Source organism: Etheostoma spectabile, chromosome 3, assembly GCF_008692095.1.
Source record: "Etheostoma spectabile isolate EspeVRDwgs_2016 chromosome 3, UIUC_Espe_1.0, whole genome shotgun sequence".
Taxonomy (NCBI): domain Eukaryota; kingdom Metazoa; phylum Chordata; class Actinopteri; order Perciformes; family Percidae; genus Etheostoma; species Etheostoma spectabile.
In genome coordinates this window covers 16455212-16472299 of record NC_045735.1, presented here as the reverse complement: position 1 = coordinate 16472299, position 17088 = coordinate 16455212, and the positions used below count along the sequence as shown (strand labels likewise).

The window sequence follows — 17088 nt, the reverse complement described above, 5'->3', positions numbered from 1 at the left end:
ACACATTGTTTTTCAGCTGTTCATTGTATCCCTGACCCAATCAGGTGTGCTGAAATCCTGTTTCTATTATTTTGTTTCAGGGTCGCTGCCAGAGCTCTGCTTTTTGAAAATGCCACTTCCCCGCAGTCGGTTCCAGTTGGAAGGTGCTGTAAAAACATGACACCACCTTTAACAGTCTTCTCTTCTACTATCTCTTCCAATCTTGCATTGAAAACTTTAATTAAGTAAACTCAGTACGAAAATGTTCTCAAAGTATTCAAAGTAAAAGTATGTAGTAGTAGTAGTAGTAGTTCCCTGTGGTATGTGAAGGCATCCAGCGGTGGAATGTAACTAAGTACATTTACTCAAGCACTGTACTTAAGTACAAATTGTAACTTGTATTTTACTTCTACTCTGCAACAATTCAGATGGAAATATCGTACTTTTTACTCCATTCATCTGACAGCTTTGGTTACTTACTTTACACATTAAGATTTTTACACACGCAACACATGTAGTTGATAAATTAAACTACCATCTCTTCCAATCTGCCGTGACATCGCCTGTTTTTTGTTGTCTTTCCAGAGACGCCAAAGCGATGTATTCCTGCGAGGCAGAGCACAGCCACGAGCTCAGCTTCCCCCAGGGGGCGCACTTCTCAAACGGTAAGCAGAGCCACCACTAGGCAGGATGCTCCGCTTGAGTAAAAGTAAACACCACCCTGTAAAAAGACTCTTTTACAAGTAAAAGTCCTGCATTGAAAATGTTTGTCAAGTAAACGTATGTCAGTAGGAAAATGTACTTAAAGTATTGCAAGTAAAAGTACTCAATGCAGAAAAATCCTCACATTTTAGAAACCGGAAACAAAAAAAGGGTCGAAAGCGTCAAGAAAAAGCTTCAGAAGAGTCAAAAAGAACGTGACAAGTGCTTACATATTGTTGGGTAGTTTTATTTATAATATAACGTGTTTTATACACTACGTGGGTTCTGTGTGCAGAAATTGTAATGTGTAAAGTAAATAGTAACTAAAGTAACTAGTAACTAAAGTAACTAGTATCTAAAGCTGTCAGATGAATGTAGAGGATTAACTAAAGTAACTAGTATCTAAAGTAACTAACTAGGTAACTAGTAACTAAAGCTGTCAGATGAATGTAGTGGAGTAACTAGTAACTAGTAACTAAAGCTGTCAGATGAATGTAGTGGAGAAACTAGTAACTAGTAACTAAAGCTGTCAGGTGAATGTAGTGGAGTAACTAGTAACTAAAGTAACTAACTAGGTAACTAGTAACTAAAGCTGTCAGATGAATGTAGTGGAGTAACTAAAGTAACTAGTTACTAAAGCTGTCAGGTGAATGTAGTGGAGTAACTAGTAACTAGTAACTAAAGCTGTCAGATGAATGTAGTGGAGTAACTAGTAACTAGTAACTAAAGCTGTCAGGTGAATGTAGTGGAGTAACTAGTAACTAAAGCTGTCAGATGAATGTAGTGGAGTAACTAGTAACTAGTAACTAAAGCTGTCAGGTGAACGTAGTGGAGTAACTAGTAACTAGTAACTAAAGCTGTCAGATGAATGTAGTGGAGTAACTAGTAACTAGTAACTAAAACTGTCAGGTGAATGTAGTGGAGTAACTAGTAACTAAAGCTGTCAGGTGAATGTAGTGGAGTAACTAGTAACTAGTAACTAAAGCTGTCAGGTGAATGTAGTGGAGTAACTAAAGTAACTAGTAACCAAAGCTGTAAAAAGTATAGAATATTTCTCTCTGAAATGTAGCGGTAGAAGTAGGAAGTGGCATGAGAAGAAAAGACTCAAGTAAAGTACAAGTACCTCAACATTCCTAGTAAGTACAGTAGTACAGAAGTATTCCCAAACAGCATGCGTGCCTCCTGTCTGTTGTGTGCTGACAGCATACACCAAGGCTAGTTCCCTGTGTTATGTGGAAAGTAACTAAGTACATTTACTCAAGCACTGTACTTTAGTACAAATTGTAACGGTACTTGTACTTTGCCTGAGTCTTTTCTTTTCATGCCACTTTCTACTTCTACTCCGCAACAATTCAGACAGAAAAATCCTACTTTTGACTCCATTCATCTGACAGCTTTAGTTACTAGTTACTTTAGTTACTTTAGTTACTCCACTCCGTTCATCTGACAGCTTTAGTTACTTACTTTACACATTATGATTTGTACACATGTAGTTGATAAATGAAACTCCCAGACAATATAACGGTCCAGCTGAAATGATTAGACCATTAAACTTTCTACAATGGGAGTTTTTTTTTTGCATTGAGTGTTTTTTCTTTAATACTTTAAGTACATTTCTCTGATGATACTTACACACTCTGACTTAAGTAACATTGTCAATACAGGACTTTTATTTGTAACAGAGTATTCTCACAGTGTGGTATTAGTACTTTTACTTAAGTAAAGGATCAGAATACTTCTTCCACCCCTGGAGGCATCACATTGGTTTGCTCCCAACCCGACACCCCCATATGCATTGCTGAAAGTAGAAACAGTCCAGGATTTTTTTTTTTTATTGCCTTTTTGCTTTTTCCATGAGGAGATGACTTGGCCCACAACCAGTGCAGGCAGGTCACTGTAACCCGGGGATGGAAGGCACTAGTGCCTGTTCCCTGTTAACACACGCAGCAGAGCCAGCAGCCACAACAAACCCTCACAGGACTTTTATTGCTCTTAATAATATTAGGCCAGTTTTTTTTGTTTTTTTTCTCTGCCTCCTTATTCAACTTAACTCTTCTAGATTGCCTTAGCAGATCATTTTTAAAGCCGTCATCTTAATTTTGGTCCATCAGTGCAATGTTTATCCCGGTTGTCTTCACGGCTTATACTAAATGTGTGTGATTAAGCCGGCCGATGCTGCTTTCAAGCCTGCAAAAGTGCTCCATAGGGACCGAATTCAAAGAGCAGTCTCTCTCTATCTGCTACGCTGTCCATGTTTATTTTTCTACCAATAACCATCTTTTTTCAACCATCAAGTTTTGGACATAGTGGAACCAAATCAGACTCAGTGATTCTAATCAGGTTATACTGGTTCAAGAGTCTGCTTCTCTTGGATATTAAAGTGTTTTCTCTCTCTTTTTGTCCTGTAGTCTACCCGTCTGTTGAACCAGGCTGGCTCCAAGCAACATACGAGGGGAAAAAAGGTTTAATCCCTGAGAATTATGTTGTCTTCCTCTAACAAGATTTGAAACATTGCATCTTTTTCATGGCATCCATGAAAAAAAAAAAGATTAATAATACACAATAATGATGTGTGTGATGTGCGTGTTTTTGCTGGCAACTGACATTTGTCTTTGCAGATATTAAACAGGGCAGTAATTGCTTTTTTTGAGATTCAGAAGCTAAAGAACTATGTAATACAATGATATTTTATTGTTAGATGTAAATATATATCACCCATCGACTGCACTGATGTTTTAGTCCCAGTAATAGCCGACAGAATCAAAAAACAATCGCATTCAATTTCACAAGTTTTTATTCTCAGAAATATATTATATTTTAACTTCCCATTATATAAACACCCCACTTTCCTTTCGTCAAGTTGTTCATGGAAAACTGTAGAGTTGCAAAGATTAATCAATTGATCGATTATTTGTCAAGTATTTAATTAATCACCAGTTATTTTGATAATTGACCAATCAGATTAGGTCATTTTTAAAGTACACATTCTCTGATTCCTGCATCTTAAATGTGATTATCTTCTAGTTTCTTCTCTCCTCTGTGACAGTAAACTGAATACCTTTGTGTTGTGTTGTGGACAAAACAAGACATTGAGGACGCCATCTTGGGCTTTATGGGAAACACTGATCCACATTTTATAGACCCAACAACTAACCCAGTCATCCAGAAACTAATCCACACTTTAATCGACTATGAAAATAATCCTGGTTGCGGCTCTAGATATCTGTAGTTTCATAGACATTTTCTATTATAGCTGTTCAATTACAGCTATGACTAAACTATAGCTGTAATTGAACAAACTGTGATTTAAAATAATGACATTAATCTAATCCATGAGAATCTAGTGGAAAAAGCATAATAGGTTTGCACCTTAACTTTCCCGTGTATGGCTTGTGATCAGTGTTCCTCCCCTGAACCTGCTCCCTGCTGCAGTGCACTTTCTGGTGAGCTACACGCTACTGTGCTCCACATCCATGCTCGTTCTAGGGATGCCTCCATCAGTTTACTTGACCCCCGATCCAGAAATCTGTTACTTGTAATTGCCTAGATAAAAGAGCTGCACACTGTTTTTTTGTTTACCAGCTTAATACATTTAACAGCAGTTTTGTAAAATACAGAAAGGGGTTCCTCGATCAGTTTAAAAAATGCCCATATCGGCTCTGATCCGAAACATCCTGATCTAATACTATCCAATACTTCCCAATGCAATAATTCCCGATCCGATACTTCCTTGTCTGATACTTCCCGATACTTCCTAATCTAATACTATCCAATCCGATTCTTCCTGATCTAACACTATCCAAACTGATACTTCCTAATCTAATACTATCCGATCCGATTCTTCCTGATCTAATACTATCCAATCTGATACTACCCGATCCAATACTTTGCTATCTGATACTTCCCGAATTGATACTACCCACTCCGATATTTCCCTATCCAATACTTCCCGATCCAATATTTCCCTGTCCGATACTTCCTGATCTGATACTACCCGATCCGATATTTCCCTGTCCGATACTTTCTGATCTGATATTTCCCTGTCCGATACTTCCTGATCTGATACTACCCGATCCAATATTTCCCTGTCCGATACTTCCTGATCTGATACTACCCGATCCGATATTTCCCTGTCCGATACTTCCTGATCTGATATTTCCCTGTCCGATACTTCCTGATCCGATATTTCCCTGTCCGATACTACCCGATCTGATATTTCCCTGTCCGATACTTCCTGCTCTGATACTACCCGATCCCTAGCTTTTTGCTCTTCATCTGTAGTTGCTATTTAAAAAGTATTTACTTCTTGTAAGTGTTTATTAGTATAAATGATCACACCAGCTATATGCCCTATCTAAAAGTGTTTTTTATCACGTCATGAATGCTGTGTTCATAAGGTGGAGCTTTCACCGTTAAGGCCTCCTGTGGTACTGTACTCACTAGTACACTGATGAACTATTAATGACAACTAGACATGTATCAGATTATACTATGTTAACAATACCATTTCATGTTAAATGTTCTAATAATGTTTCAGAAAGAAAAAGATATAAAATAAATACAATAATCAACACCTTCACCCTTCAGTTATTACAAACTGAAAAATGACTCCCCACTAAGACTCTTTCTCTGGGGGCCGTACATGTATTTGAGAAGGTATTTGAGGTCTGGTACTTGCTTGGATCAGGGCCCTCTTTTCCATTTACAGCATTAAGAATGTGAGGTGCCCTTGAACATTGATGCTGGAATAATACTCCTTACAGTCTGAATCTTCAGGGGGAAATGATTGATGAATGATTCATATCCTATCTTATATGTCAAGCATGTTTCCTTGCAATCATCTACTGTGTTTTGACGGTTCATAAAATAATAAATTAAATAAACAGCGTGATTTATTCAACCTGTGGTCCAATTTTTTTGTCACAATTAGAGAGTTTAAGCTGTATATGGTTGTATTTTTCACTGAAAGACATAGAGATAATACAGTTCTCTTCACATCCATGTAATGGAAGTTTGATTTTTGGGTAACTTTTTTTTTAAAATTTTGTTTGTTAATCGTACAGCTCAAAAACATATGAACTGATTTCAGTTCCATTTCATTTAGAGTAAGACCATGTGCCAAGGAAAAAGGGATCATATGTTTTTTTTTCCGATCTGTAGGCTGAACCCGAAATATTTAAAGGTTTCATTCTGACATTGTGAAATGGGGGATTTTTGTACTATTTTGTACAACTAATGCACTCACTTCCAACCTGTCACATACATCCCATCAGCATTTGTCATTGTGTGATTTTGATGCAGATCCGTACGTAGATTAAAATCTCTTGAATATGTTGTTATAAACACATTAAGGGTCTCTGATTAGGGCGTAGTGCTGCCTTGGTGGAGATGTGCTCTAACTGGGTCAAATCTAATCACTTAAGAGAACAGTAAGTTTTTTTTTAATCAAATATTTTACTGATGGTTATCTTCTTATCAGCTTCTCCTCCCTGTGAGTCACTGCTGATGACCCGAAAAGAATTTCATTAGTTTAAAGGAGAATTCCGGTCAATTTCAACATGTAGTTCTGTCTGTAGATATGTAGGTCTGTCATTAGAGAGAAACTAACCAATCAGGTCTGTCAGTAGAGAGAAACTAACCAATCAGGTCTGTCAGTAGAGAGAGAAACTAACCAATCAGGTCTGTTGGTAGAGAGAGAAACTAACCAATCAGGTCTGTCAGTAGAGAGAGAGACTAACCAATCAGGTCTGTCAGTAGAGAGAGAAACTAACCAATCAGGTCTGTCAGTAGAGAGAAACTAACCAATCAGGTCTGTCAGTAGAGAGAGAAACTAACCAATCAGGTCTGTCAGTAGAGAGAAACTAACCAATCAGGTCTGTCAGTAGAGAGAGACTAACCAATCAGGTCTGTCAGTAGAGAGAAACTAACCAATCAGGTCTGTCAGTAGAGAGAGAAACTAACCAATCAGGTCTGTCAGTAGAGAGAAACTAACCAATCAGGTCTGTCAGAAGAGAGAAACTAACCAATCAGGTCTGTCAGAAGAGAGAAACTAACCAATCAGGTCTGTCAGTAGAGAGAGAAACTAACCAATCAGGTCTGTCAGTAGAGAGAGACTAACCAATCAGGTCTGTCAGTAGAGAGAAACTAACCAATCAGGTCTGTCAGTAGAGAGAAGGACTAACCAATCAGGTCTGTCAGTAGAGAGAAACTAACCAATCAGGTCTGTCAGTAGAGAGAGAAACTAACCAATCAGGTCTGTCAGTAGAGAGAGAAACTAACCAATCAGGTCTGTCAGTAGAGAGAAACTAACCAATCAGGTCTGTCAGTAGAGAGAAGGACTAACCAATCAGGTCTGTCAGTAGAGAGAAGGACTAACCAATCAGGTCTGTCAGTAGAGAGAAACTAACCAATCAGGTCTGTCAGTAGAGAGAAACTAACCAATCAGGTCTGTCAGTAGAGAGAGAAACTAACCAATCAGGTCTGTCAGTAGAGAGAAACTAACCAGTCAGGTCTGTCAGTAGAGAGAAACTAACCAATCAGGTCTGTCAGTAGAGAGAAGGACTAACCAATCAGGTCTGTCAGTAGAGAGAGAAACTAACCAATCCGTGCTGCCTACACCGAGTTATCCTCCTGTTAGAGTTAGGACCCAACAGGCTTAAACAGGTCTAGTTTTAAACTTGGTTTAGCCTCTAAACATGTTCAACATGTCATTAAAAGTGCCCCCCCCCATGTGCAGTGGTTCCTTCTGAGTGAACACAGTGAATCTGATGCTGGAGATGTGACAGAAAGACATGAAAGTTGTACTAATTCAGCTGTGTGTAGTTCCTGTGTTGAGAGGCCGTTAGAGCTTAGGGACCGTCTACAAACTACAACACAAAAGAGATACAAACTTATTTTCTAAAATAAGCATATGCTTATTTTGAAAGGTAAGGGCTGTAGTACAACTAGCAGGAGACAAGTTATAATTGAGGTCAGTTTGGAGACACTACCTTATTTAATCATTTAATTGAAAGCCTCCATATTTACTTTTCTGTGTTGTAATTTTCAGACGGTCCCTAAGCTCTCTAACTGCCTACCAATTTCATGCCTTTATGTCACATCTCCAGCATCAGATTCACTGTGTTCACTCAGAAGGAATCACTGCACATGGGGGGGGGGCACTTTTAATGACATTTTGAACATATTTAGAGGCTAAAAACAGGTTTATTACTTGCCCTGTTTAAGCCTGTTGGGTACTAACTCTAGCAGGAGGATAACTCGGTGTAGGCAGCATCGATTGGTTAGTTTTTCTCTCTACTGACAGACCTGATTGGTTAGTTTTTCTCTCTACTGACAGACCTGATTGGTTAGTTTTTCTCTACTGACAGACCTGATTGGTTAGTTTCTCTCTACTGACAGACCTGATTGGTTAGTTTCTCTCTACTGATAGGCTGCCACATTTACAGACAACAGAGCTACATGTTGGAATCAACTGTAATTCTCCTTTAACTGGCAGGTCTCAGTGTCTCCTATATTAACTTTATGTTATAATATGGTAAGTAAGCAAGTATTTATTTTTATTTTTGAAGCTTCAGCACAAAAATATTAGGATCTCTGGTGGTTTTTAAAACCTATTGTATATCAGCTAGTAAGTACTATCTATACAGAAGCTGTAGGATGGTAAAGGGTGGATAAACCAGAGTTATACACAGGAGCTTTATTGATTTGTGTCTCTGAATTTATCAAATTGAAGAGTTCTGTACTAAAAAACATATTTTAAACATGTTCATTCTGTTTTACCGTGTAATGTAAAAGGACTAAGAGCGTTAGAGGCCCTTAGGAAAAGTAATGATGACTACAATAGTGAAGGCTATAAAGTATCCAGTAATTGTGGGATGAATAATCCAGTCCCAAGATGTCTCCGCAGATTAGTGATGTCTGTGCCGGCGTCATCACTTGGTGTGGAACGTGAGGGGCCTCACCATGCCGGCCAGGACCTTGGGAAGCTGGGAGGCAATGACTTCTGACATCATCTCGGGAAACTCCACTCGCATGGCGTCCGCCTGGATGAAGGTGCTCAGGCAGAACAGGTTGACCTTTTTCACTATCTGTCAGAAAGGAGACATTCATGATTGTTTTAGTTTTCATTAAAGTAGCAGTTAGATTAAGGCTACATAAACACTATAATATCTATCTATCTATCTACTACGTTTTGTTTTAAAAAAAATAATCGTTTGCTGCGTTTCTGAGTCCCTAAAACAGAGACACTTGGAAACACTGCTGCTGCCGTTTTGGTTTGAAAACTCTGTGGTTGCTTAGTAGTCTAGACGGGCCCAAACAGAGACCTTTTGGTGAGACTGATCCACGTCAGCCAGTCTTATCAGTTAGGTAGCTTACATGATTTCCAACCGCATGGTAACATCAGACAATCTGCTTCCTGTTTACACCGCCATGCACATGCCCAGTGTGTGCGTGAATGGTCTGAAAGCGTGTGACGTGTGAACAAACCCCACTCAGGTGATTTCCCAGCTGATTAGACCTCTACTCAGGTTGCACATTTTCTAGAGCAAATGCTACGTTCCACCAACCTGTTACCCGTGTTTTCACAACCTTCTACTTGTAAAAGTGCCCTGGAACGACCCGTAACTTACTACTCGTGACCTCATACCTGATCTTATTACTCCTGGTTACAGTTTTTGACGGCACACACATAAACAACAATGGCGACGCCTGTTAATGTCGTACAGACGCAGGTGATTAACGGTGAGAAATAGAAATAAATAGGCAATGTAAAGTTATTCCTTTTCATGCACTAATGGAGAGATGTCAGAGTGAGGGGGCTGCCAGCTGGACCACCACTCCGAGCAGTTGGGGGGGGGGTGTACAGTGCCAAAGTGACTAATCCGCACTCTGTACTTTGGTCTGTACGGCAACTCTTCGGTTCCCAACCCAACGCCCTACGGACTGAGCTACTGCCACGTGATTCATGACTGGAAGTTGTAACTTGTGGGCTAAAAACTGTGTCTGGAATGCAGTTTTATTCATTATTATTCATTATTATTCATTAGTATAATCTTTTCTACCAATAAAAATGATGAATCTGTCATTTGTCTGGTCCTAAAAGGTGCAACAGGGCTACGGAGATTCTGGAAAATGTCAATCAATCAGTCTAGACACCCCCACCCCACATACACACACACACACACACACACACACACACACACACACACACACACACACACACACACACACACACACACACACACAACACACACACCACCACCACCACCACCACCACCACCACCACCACCACCACCCTCCCGTTTCTGTCTCAAAACGCTACTGAAATATGAAAACGCAGCAGTGTAGATGTAGCCTGAGACATGAGTCAGTGCTGCTGGGAGCAGAGCCTACCTCGTGCATGGCGTCCATCAGTTTGGTGAGGTGGTAGAACCGCTGGGAGCTGGCCATCAAGCCCTTGTCCCTCATGTGGATAGCCCTGGTCAGCTCCCGGATGTAGTTCTGTCTCATCTCTTCAAATGCTGCCTGACTTTTGAGTCCCTCAAGAGGCACTGCAAACAGGCAGAACACAGGTTAAACAATACTTTTCTCTAAAATAGAACAATGATTAGCAGGGCCATGGCAAAAGTCGAATTCCACAGAATTTTCTGCAGATTTAAAAAAAGAAATGAATGAATAAATTAAAAAAAACTCTGAATGTTAACACATCTCCACCCACAGGCTACTTAGGTGTCTAGAAGCTAGCTGCTAGTCTGGGCTGTGAACATTAGGTGTGTAGAAACTAGCTCACCCGGAGACTGAAGACATTCAGAAACCGGATCTCACTCAAAACACCATGGATGTTTTTTTTTCCAAGTTTGTATGTAGCACATGATTTTTTCATAATATGGGCACTTTAAAAAGGAAAACGAACACTAAGGAAATGTAACTGAGGTGCCACCCAAATATGATGGTTTGCTAAGAGCTAACGTGCTGCCGTGTAAATCAATGTTTTTCAGTGAGTTTAAAAATTGGACTTGATAGCAGCGGCTACATAAATCTTGCCATGGTCCAGTCACCCTGTACACTCCCGTTATTGTGCAGCTCTACAGTAGACAATCATCAAAGCTACACATCTCGGTTGGCAACACAGTATTACTCAGCGTGGTTAGTTCAAACAAGAAGGTCAACAAACAGGGAATCATGAGTCTGATTCAGGACGTCTTCTGGCTTTTACCTGTGTTGAGTAATATTATGGCTTTCATGCAGAGAAACTCCTCTCGGGTAACCTGAAGATTTGCAAACTCCTGAGGGATGAACTGTATCGCCAGGCAGAGGTCATAAATCGGCGATCTCCTCATTTGCTCCCTGGCAGACAGAAACAGAAAATAGTTCATGTGTCTGAACAATTCGCTCCTTTTCATCCAAACTCCTTGCTTTGTGAAAAACGACCACTCTCATGCCTGTAATGCTTAATAATAAATCATCAGGAATAATGATGAGTTGCCTGTGTGATGACGGTTAACTTACTGACTAAGAACCAGATCCGGTGCAAAGTATAAATATTCACTGGTGACATTCTGAAAGGAGCGCCACCCGAGAGAGAAGACCATCAGGTTCATCCACGAGTACTGGATGAGGGTCATCTGATCGGTGATCTGAAGATTACGGAACCCTTAGACAGAAAAGAAAATCCTGTACTTATTGATTTTTTTTCACAGTAGATGTAACCTGTCAAAACATCTGTGCACTAATATACTATCAAGTACATATATAAGTGGTGCAGTATATAGTTTTCCAGTAGTCGGGATCAACTGGAGAACATTTCCAGGATAAAGCCTGACATCTGGGAGGTGGCTCACGCACTCGATGTAAGGCCCCTTCCTCGCTCTACGAATCCCTTCGCTTCACCAAACAACCAGAAACTTTAATAATAATATTAATAAAGACTTACAAAGAATATGTTTACGGCATCCTTGAGTGCCATGAAAGGCGTCTTTAAATAAAATGTATTATTATTATTATTATAATATCTCTAACTTGGACGTTTACGGAGCGATTGGTGGGATTGCTCTGGACAAAGTGCACACGGCCATACACTGGTAGGAGCAAATGCACAATTAATGGCAATTTATCAAAATCACAATATGGACAATATCCAAATTGCAGATGGGGCGCAATATTTGGTAACGGCAAAATGTGTGTCAAAGAGTTCTGAATGAAGTATTGTGGCCCTCTAATATCGTGAATCGTATTGCAATATCTGTCAGAATGATCGCAATTAGATTTAGTTTTCCTCATATTGTGCATCCCTAGCGTTGTTTTCTCCTATCCCAGAATGCATGGGCGCCGTAGCCAGATGTTACTCCACAGCGCTATGGAGACTGGACTACTTTTCCTGTAACATTTTTCTCAGTTTACACCTTTATTGCTAAATATTTCAAAAAACCTTTCTATGACAAATTAATTTTATACCACTTGGAATCACTTTTTTTGTAACAGATATGCATGGCGTTACAAAGCCTTCCATCTCAGGAAGTGTCTAAGGCTTAGACCTTTGGCCGGACCTGCAGGTAGATCCCTAGGGCGACAAATGTGGTGACCCTGAGCCGCAGAGAGCCGTTACCTGGCAGAGACTTGGACCACTTGACGATCCACAGCAGCTGTTTCTCACACAGCCTGTTGAGGCTGTTGAGCAGAATATGTGGGCCCTCGGACTGGGTGCTGTCATAACCAGAGTACACGATCTCTGGTTCGATGTTTTCCAGGATGTTGAGGATCTGTTGGGAGAGCTGCACCTCACGGATCCCTGGTATGCAAGACATGGAGTTCATGGCCTGGCTGTCGCTGGACATGGCCATATTTGACTGGAACATCAGGGCCGGGGCCAAACCCAAGGCTTTCAAGGCCCCGAAACGCTTCAGCTTCCTGCCTGTGTTATGAGAACAAGGCATGGTTAGATTTGATGACAAACAGCCCAATTTGTGCCGACAAAACTTCGCAGAGCTTTTATTATCTATGCGCAGTAAATTCCATTTTGCAAAAAAATCCTGTTTGATTCCGATTTATTAATGTCTTTGGGATCTGAGCACTTGTAACATTCTCTTTCCTGATCATGAATTCAAAGTGTGACTTGTTGTTACAGAACCAATCGGTTTCATTTCATTTGTGCCACATGGGTGCATTAGCTCCATGTTAGCGTGCAAAAAGAAATCCTACTTAACAGTACCTCCGAGCATCATTCCTGCTTGATAGCACTTTCGAAGGCGACAGGCTGGGCAATTTTTCCGCCGAATTTTGTCCACAATGCAGTCATTCCGCCCGGCGCAGAGATAGCTATGATGGCCTGTGGAGTGAAAAGGAGGAGAAGGCAATTCAACAGCACTTAATTTTTAAATATGTTGAGAGGAGGAGAGGCACATAATGAGGGGGGAAAGTGTTGAGGGGCTTTTGACTATTAACATGGCTACTCCATCCGCACAGAGGCAGCGTTCTGAGGAGAGAGCTAAAGAAGAAAATAAGATAGAGGCAAGGCTGTGAGGACAGAGTGACACGGCCATGCTGAGACATAATGACTCCTATATAATCTCACATGGCAAGATAAAAAGGAAAAACAAGTCCAAGACGAGGAACACAGTGAACACTGGTCAATGTGATACAGTTGCTAATGACTGGCAAAGAAGGTCAGTCAAATGTAATGTACTAACTCCCTTTTTAATGTACCAAAGCATTCACTGAAGACTTGTGATAGCTGCCAGTGGAGATACATATTTAATTACAGCCTGTAGCGTCTCCTTTAGTCTTTTTTATTTAAGTTGTTGCAAACAAAGCCCACTGATCAACAGAAGAAAGGTAAAAATGTAGCATTTCCATTTGCAGGCACCCCTAAAAATCAAATACCTTTGATCAGATGTCACCGGCCAGATGTGAAAGGCATCTTAAAATAGAACATAATCTGTGGAAAAGGCAGTTAACCTGTCTTCTGTAGCTGATGAGTGTTTTCCCCTTCAATATTTGACAAAGTGTGTACAAAAAGAAAAGAAATTGTAGGACTTGTGCTTAACGTGGAAAACTGGTGTGAGTGCTTTTATGCTCACCCTCTACTGCTCTTTTAAAGAAGACCTTACAGCTCCCGCAGGTTAGGACTCCATAGTGGCAACCAGATGCCTCATCAGCACAGATCACACACACTCTCTGAGGCGGCATGCTGAAGAAAAGAACAAAAACACACAGTGATGAACTCATCTCAACACGGCAGACGGGCCCATTGTGTCTTTAAGGAGAACACTCTGATTTTAAAATGTAAGCCCCTGTGAAACATGGGATATGTGGGTGAAACGGGCAGTAGCTACATTGAGTAACATTGCGGGGTAAATCATCACCAAAGTTTGATCCACGTAGGATCAAAGGTAAGAACTAAATGTTGCTTTACTCTCTACTCTTACATTCATGATTGGTGTGTTAACCCTTGAGTGAATGTGAAGCTTGTTTAAGAGGCCTCTTCCTATGTTTGCAAGGAAAAGACAGAAGGAAGGACCATTTAGTGCCCATATTTATATTAAAATATCCAGATGTAGATGTTTAAAACATTTTTATTTTTTATTTTTTTTAAGTGGCAAAACTAAAACCAGACCAAATTGGATAAGATGTTCTCATTATCTCGTTTCCAATGTTATTTTAAGACAAATTACAGTTTAGACAGACAGCTATGAGATGACTTCTAATAAGACTAGTTTGTTTTCCACTTTCTTTGACTCAGAAATGAGTTTATAACGGGGAATTATTGTGGAGTGGCAAATCATTTTTCCTAAAACGTGATTAATTACCATGATCATCACTTTAAGTAGGCACACCTCTATGATCTGGTAAAACTGCTGTCTTATTCTATATTTTAAATCCAACTGTCGCACAAGTAGCAAACTTAGGCCTACATTCAAAGTTCCTTGTTGACTCAGCTTTGATCAAAAGGTCAGATGGAATATTATCTATATATATTTCCACATGTGCCTTCAGGCGAACGTTTGGTAGTTACCCGGGGAATGTGGAGAACGGGGACGGGTTCCTCTGGATCAGGACTTGGTTCTGGATCCCATCGTAGCCGCTGCCGTGTAAGAACGGGTCCTCGGGCCCCCCTACGGACTGGCACCAGTGATGGGGCTCAGCCGGAGCCGTGTGCGTCTGCCAGCGGGGACAGTCGCTCTTGTACATGGCCAGATGCTGGGCTGCGTGCGCGTTTGCGTCAAAGTTGATGGGTGCTTTCCCGGACAAAGCACACCTGGAGTCCGTCCTCAGCTGGCTGGACTCGGACTGGTTCATGTCCATCAGAAAGTTCGGAGCTCCGTCCAGCCCCGGTATAGGAACGGCTGCGGCCGACTCCCCGTCACTGAGCCCCAGCTGCTGCTTCCTGTCGCTGTCACAACAGGGGTCCAGAACAGGCATGTCCGATGATGGATGAAAGCTGGGACAGGGGCTGTCCATAATCACAGCAGGTTCCTTCTCATCTTTGATGAACTTGCACGCTCCGGTCATCGAGGAGAGGCTTCCCCTTTCGGATGCGGCCACACTCGTCCTCTGAACTTCAGCGAAATCCTCCCACGGCACGCTGTCACACTTCACATAGTCACTGCTGCGGTCATAAAAATGTTTCCCGACAGGTGAACCATCGAGTAGGGAGACTGCGTTGTCGCCGCTTGAGTTTAGACCTTGGAACAGTGCGCCGCTGTTTCCAAAATGACGCACGGAGGAGGAAATGCACGTTACAGACTGGGACTCGTTCGATAACTTAGTGTTCATGTAGCCAGCTTCCACCAAGTCACTTACTCTTGTGTCGGTGGAGTCCGCGATCGAAGTGCTGATAGTGCTCATTCTCCCGTTTGCTTTATTCTCCATGGTGTGGACCGTGAAGCGCACAGCGGAGACTGGAGTGCGCGCGGAGGTTGGACTGTGTGGAGGTTATCGCTCAGAGACTTCCCTGTAATCCTCCTCCCCGTCGAGAGAAAGGCTGTGACTATGTCTTTTCTTTCACTCAGACAGATTTACGGTATTCTGAACAATGTAACTGCAGTTGAAAATAAAGAAAGGCAGCCGTTGATGGGGATGGAACGTGCGCAATTATGAGTACTTTCAGAAAATAATCCTGGCAGATTTAAGTATATTACAAGTAGGCCTATAGTTCCCCTTTCTGGCTGTAGGTGTCATGTTTCAAAGCTGAATGTGTGTGTGTGTGTGGGGGGGGGGGTTCTTTTCCCTTTTTGCTACAGATTCTTATTAGTTTTCCTCATTCAGACTGAATAGTCCATCCTTCAGGTGCCAGGGTCTGAATCAATGCGCATCCACTCCAGAGATGTATGGCGTTATACTACCCTTACTGCCAAACAGCCAGCCAATGAGGAGAATGGATCACCTCGATGTCCAGGGTCACTAGACTCCACCCATGACGACGTGTTTGGCCCTATGGTTTGGCCAAATGAGAAGATATTGGAGACTTGGTGCCTTTTGAAGGTAAGACTATAATACCAGGGGTGTATCCGTCATTTCAGAAGTGAAGGGGGCAGATTGTTCAGGAGAATATTTTTTGTTGAAATATCCTCTCCCATTTGTTTCTCCAAATCATGGATTCCAAACAAGATTTAATTTATGGTTAATGGAAACACAGACATTTCCATAAAATAGCAGGGACCCTGCTGACATGTTAATGACAACACGGAGGCGGGGCATGCCGATTAACCAAGTATGTGTACCAAGTTCCTTAATATACAAAAGGATAAGATTTTTTTTTTTTTTTTTTTTTTTTTTTACATTTGTAGCTATATTACTTATAGAGTATATCCATTATATGATGTTATGAATGTTGACCATTTGTTGGATGTGCCTTTACTACTGTTTGCAAAAGTTTCCATTTTATCATTATGATACTACAATGCTTTCAATAAGTTAATCATTATTACAAAACTCAATCAGTCATTCTTACCAGCCCTCCTAAGTTCAACTGTAGGCCAAAACCCAATTTTGTCATTATTAGTATGTATATATGTATCTGGCCCATGTGAATGGTGTTTGTAACCAATAGACAGGTGGAGGTGAAGTTGTATTTTCTACTTTGGGACATCTTGCAATCCTAGTGACAGTGAGCTAAGTTAAAGGGGAACACCACCTAAATTAAGAATTCCATTTTATTCCTCTGGCCTAGCAAAGTTCAATCAATCAAGTCTCAAAGTTGTGATGTCATCAGTTATAGAGTGTGGAGCTGCTCCATAGACAATGACTGGGACACTGATTTAAAAAAAAAACTTTTTTAAATATATATCCAAAATTATTCTCTTGTAGTGTTCTCATTTCTAAAATAGAAAATGTTCCCACATACTCAGAATATTCCTCTGGATGCCTTCAGACTCATCTATAACATCTGTCCCAATTTATTGTCTATGA

The 17088-nt window shown here is 40.9% G+C and overlaps 2 protein-coding genes across 5 annotated transcripts in view; one reads left to right on the top strand and one right to left on the bottom strand.

The window, feature by feature from the left end:
• arhgap42b (Rho GTPase activating protein 42b) overlaps positions 1-3928 on the top strand; it is an 89379-nt gene extending 85451 nt beyond the window's left edge. For all 4 annotated transcript variants that reach the window (XM_032508188.1, XM_032508178.1, XM_032508194.1 and 1 more), the window contains 3 exons: positions 81-143; positions 565-644; positions 3090-3928. In XM_032508188.1, coding sequence (XP_032364079.1) covers positions 81-143; positions 565-644; positions 3090-3178 — 232 coding nt within the window. In that variant the 3' untranslated portion in view covers positions 3179-3928. The remainder of the gene's footprint in view (positions 1-80; positions 144-564; positions 645-3089) is intronic.
• A 4242-nt stretch (positions 3929-8170) lies between these two features.
• On the bottom strand, positions 8171-15819 carry pgr (progesterone receptor). The gene is made up of 8 exons (XM_032508199.1): positions 14693-15819; positions 13758-13867; positions 12890-13006; positions 12287-12592; positions 11191-11335; positions 10898-11028; positions 10075-10232; positions 8171-8768 (listed from the first exon to the last, which is right to left on the bottom strand). Exons 1-8 carry the CDS (start codon positions 15547-15549, stop codon positions 8613-8615), a joined length of 1980 nt encoding a protein of 659 aa, XP_032364090.1. The 5' UTR covers positions 15550-15819; the 3' UTR covers positions 8171-8612.
• Between the last annotated feature and the right edge of the window lie 1269 nt (positions 15820-17088).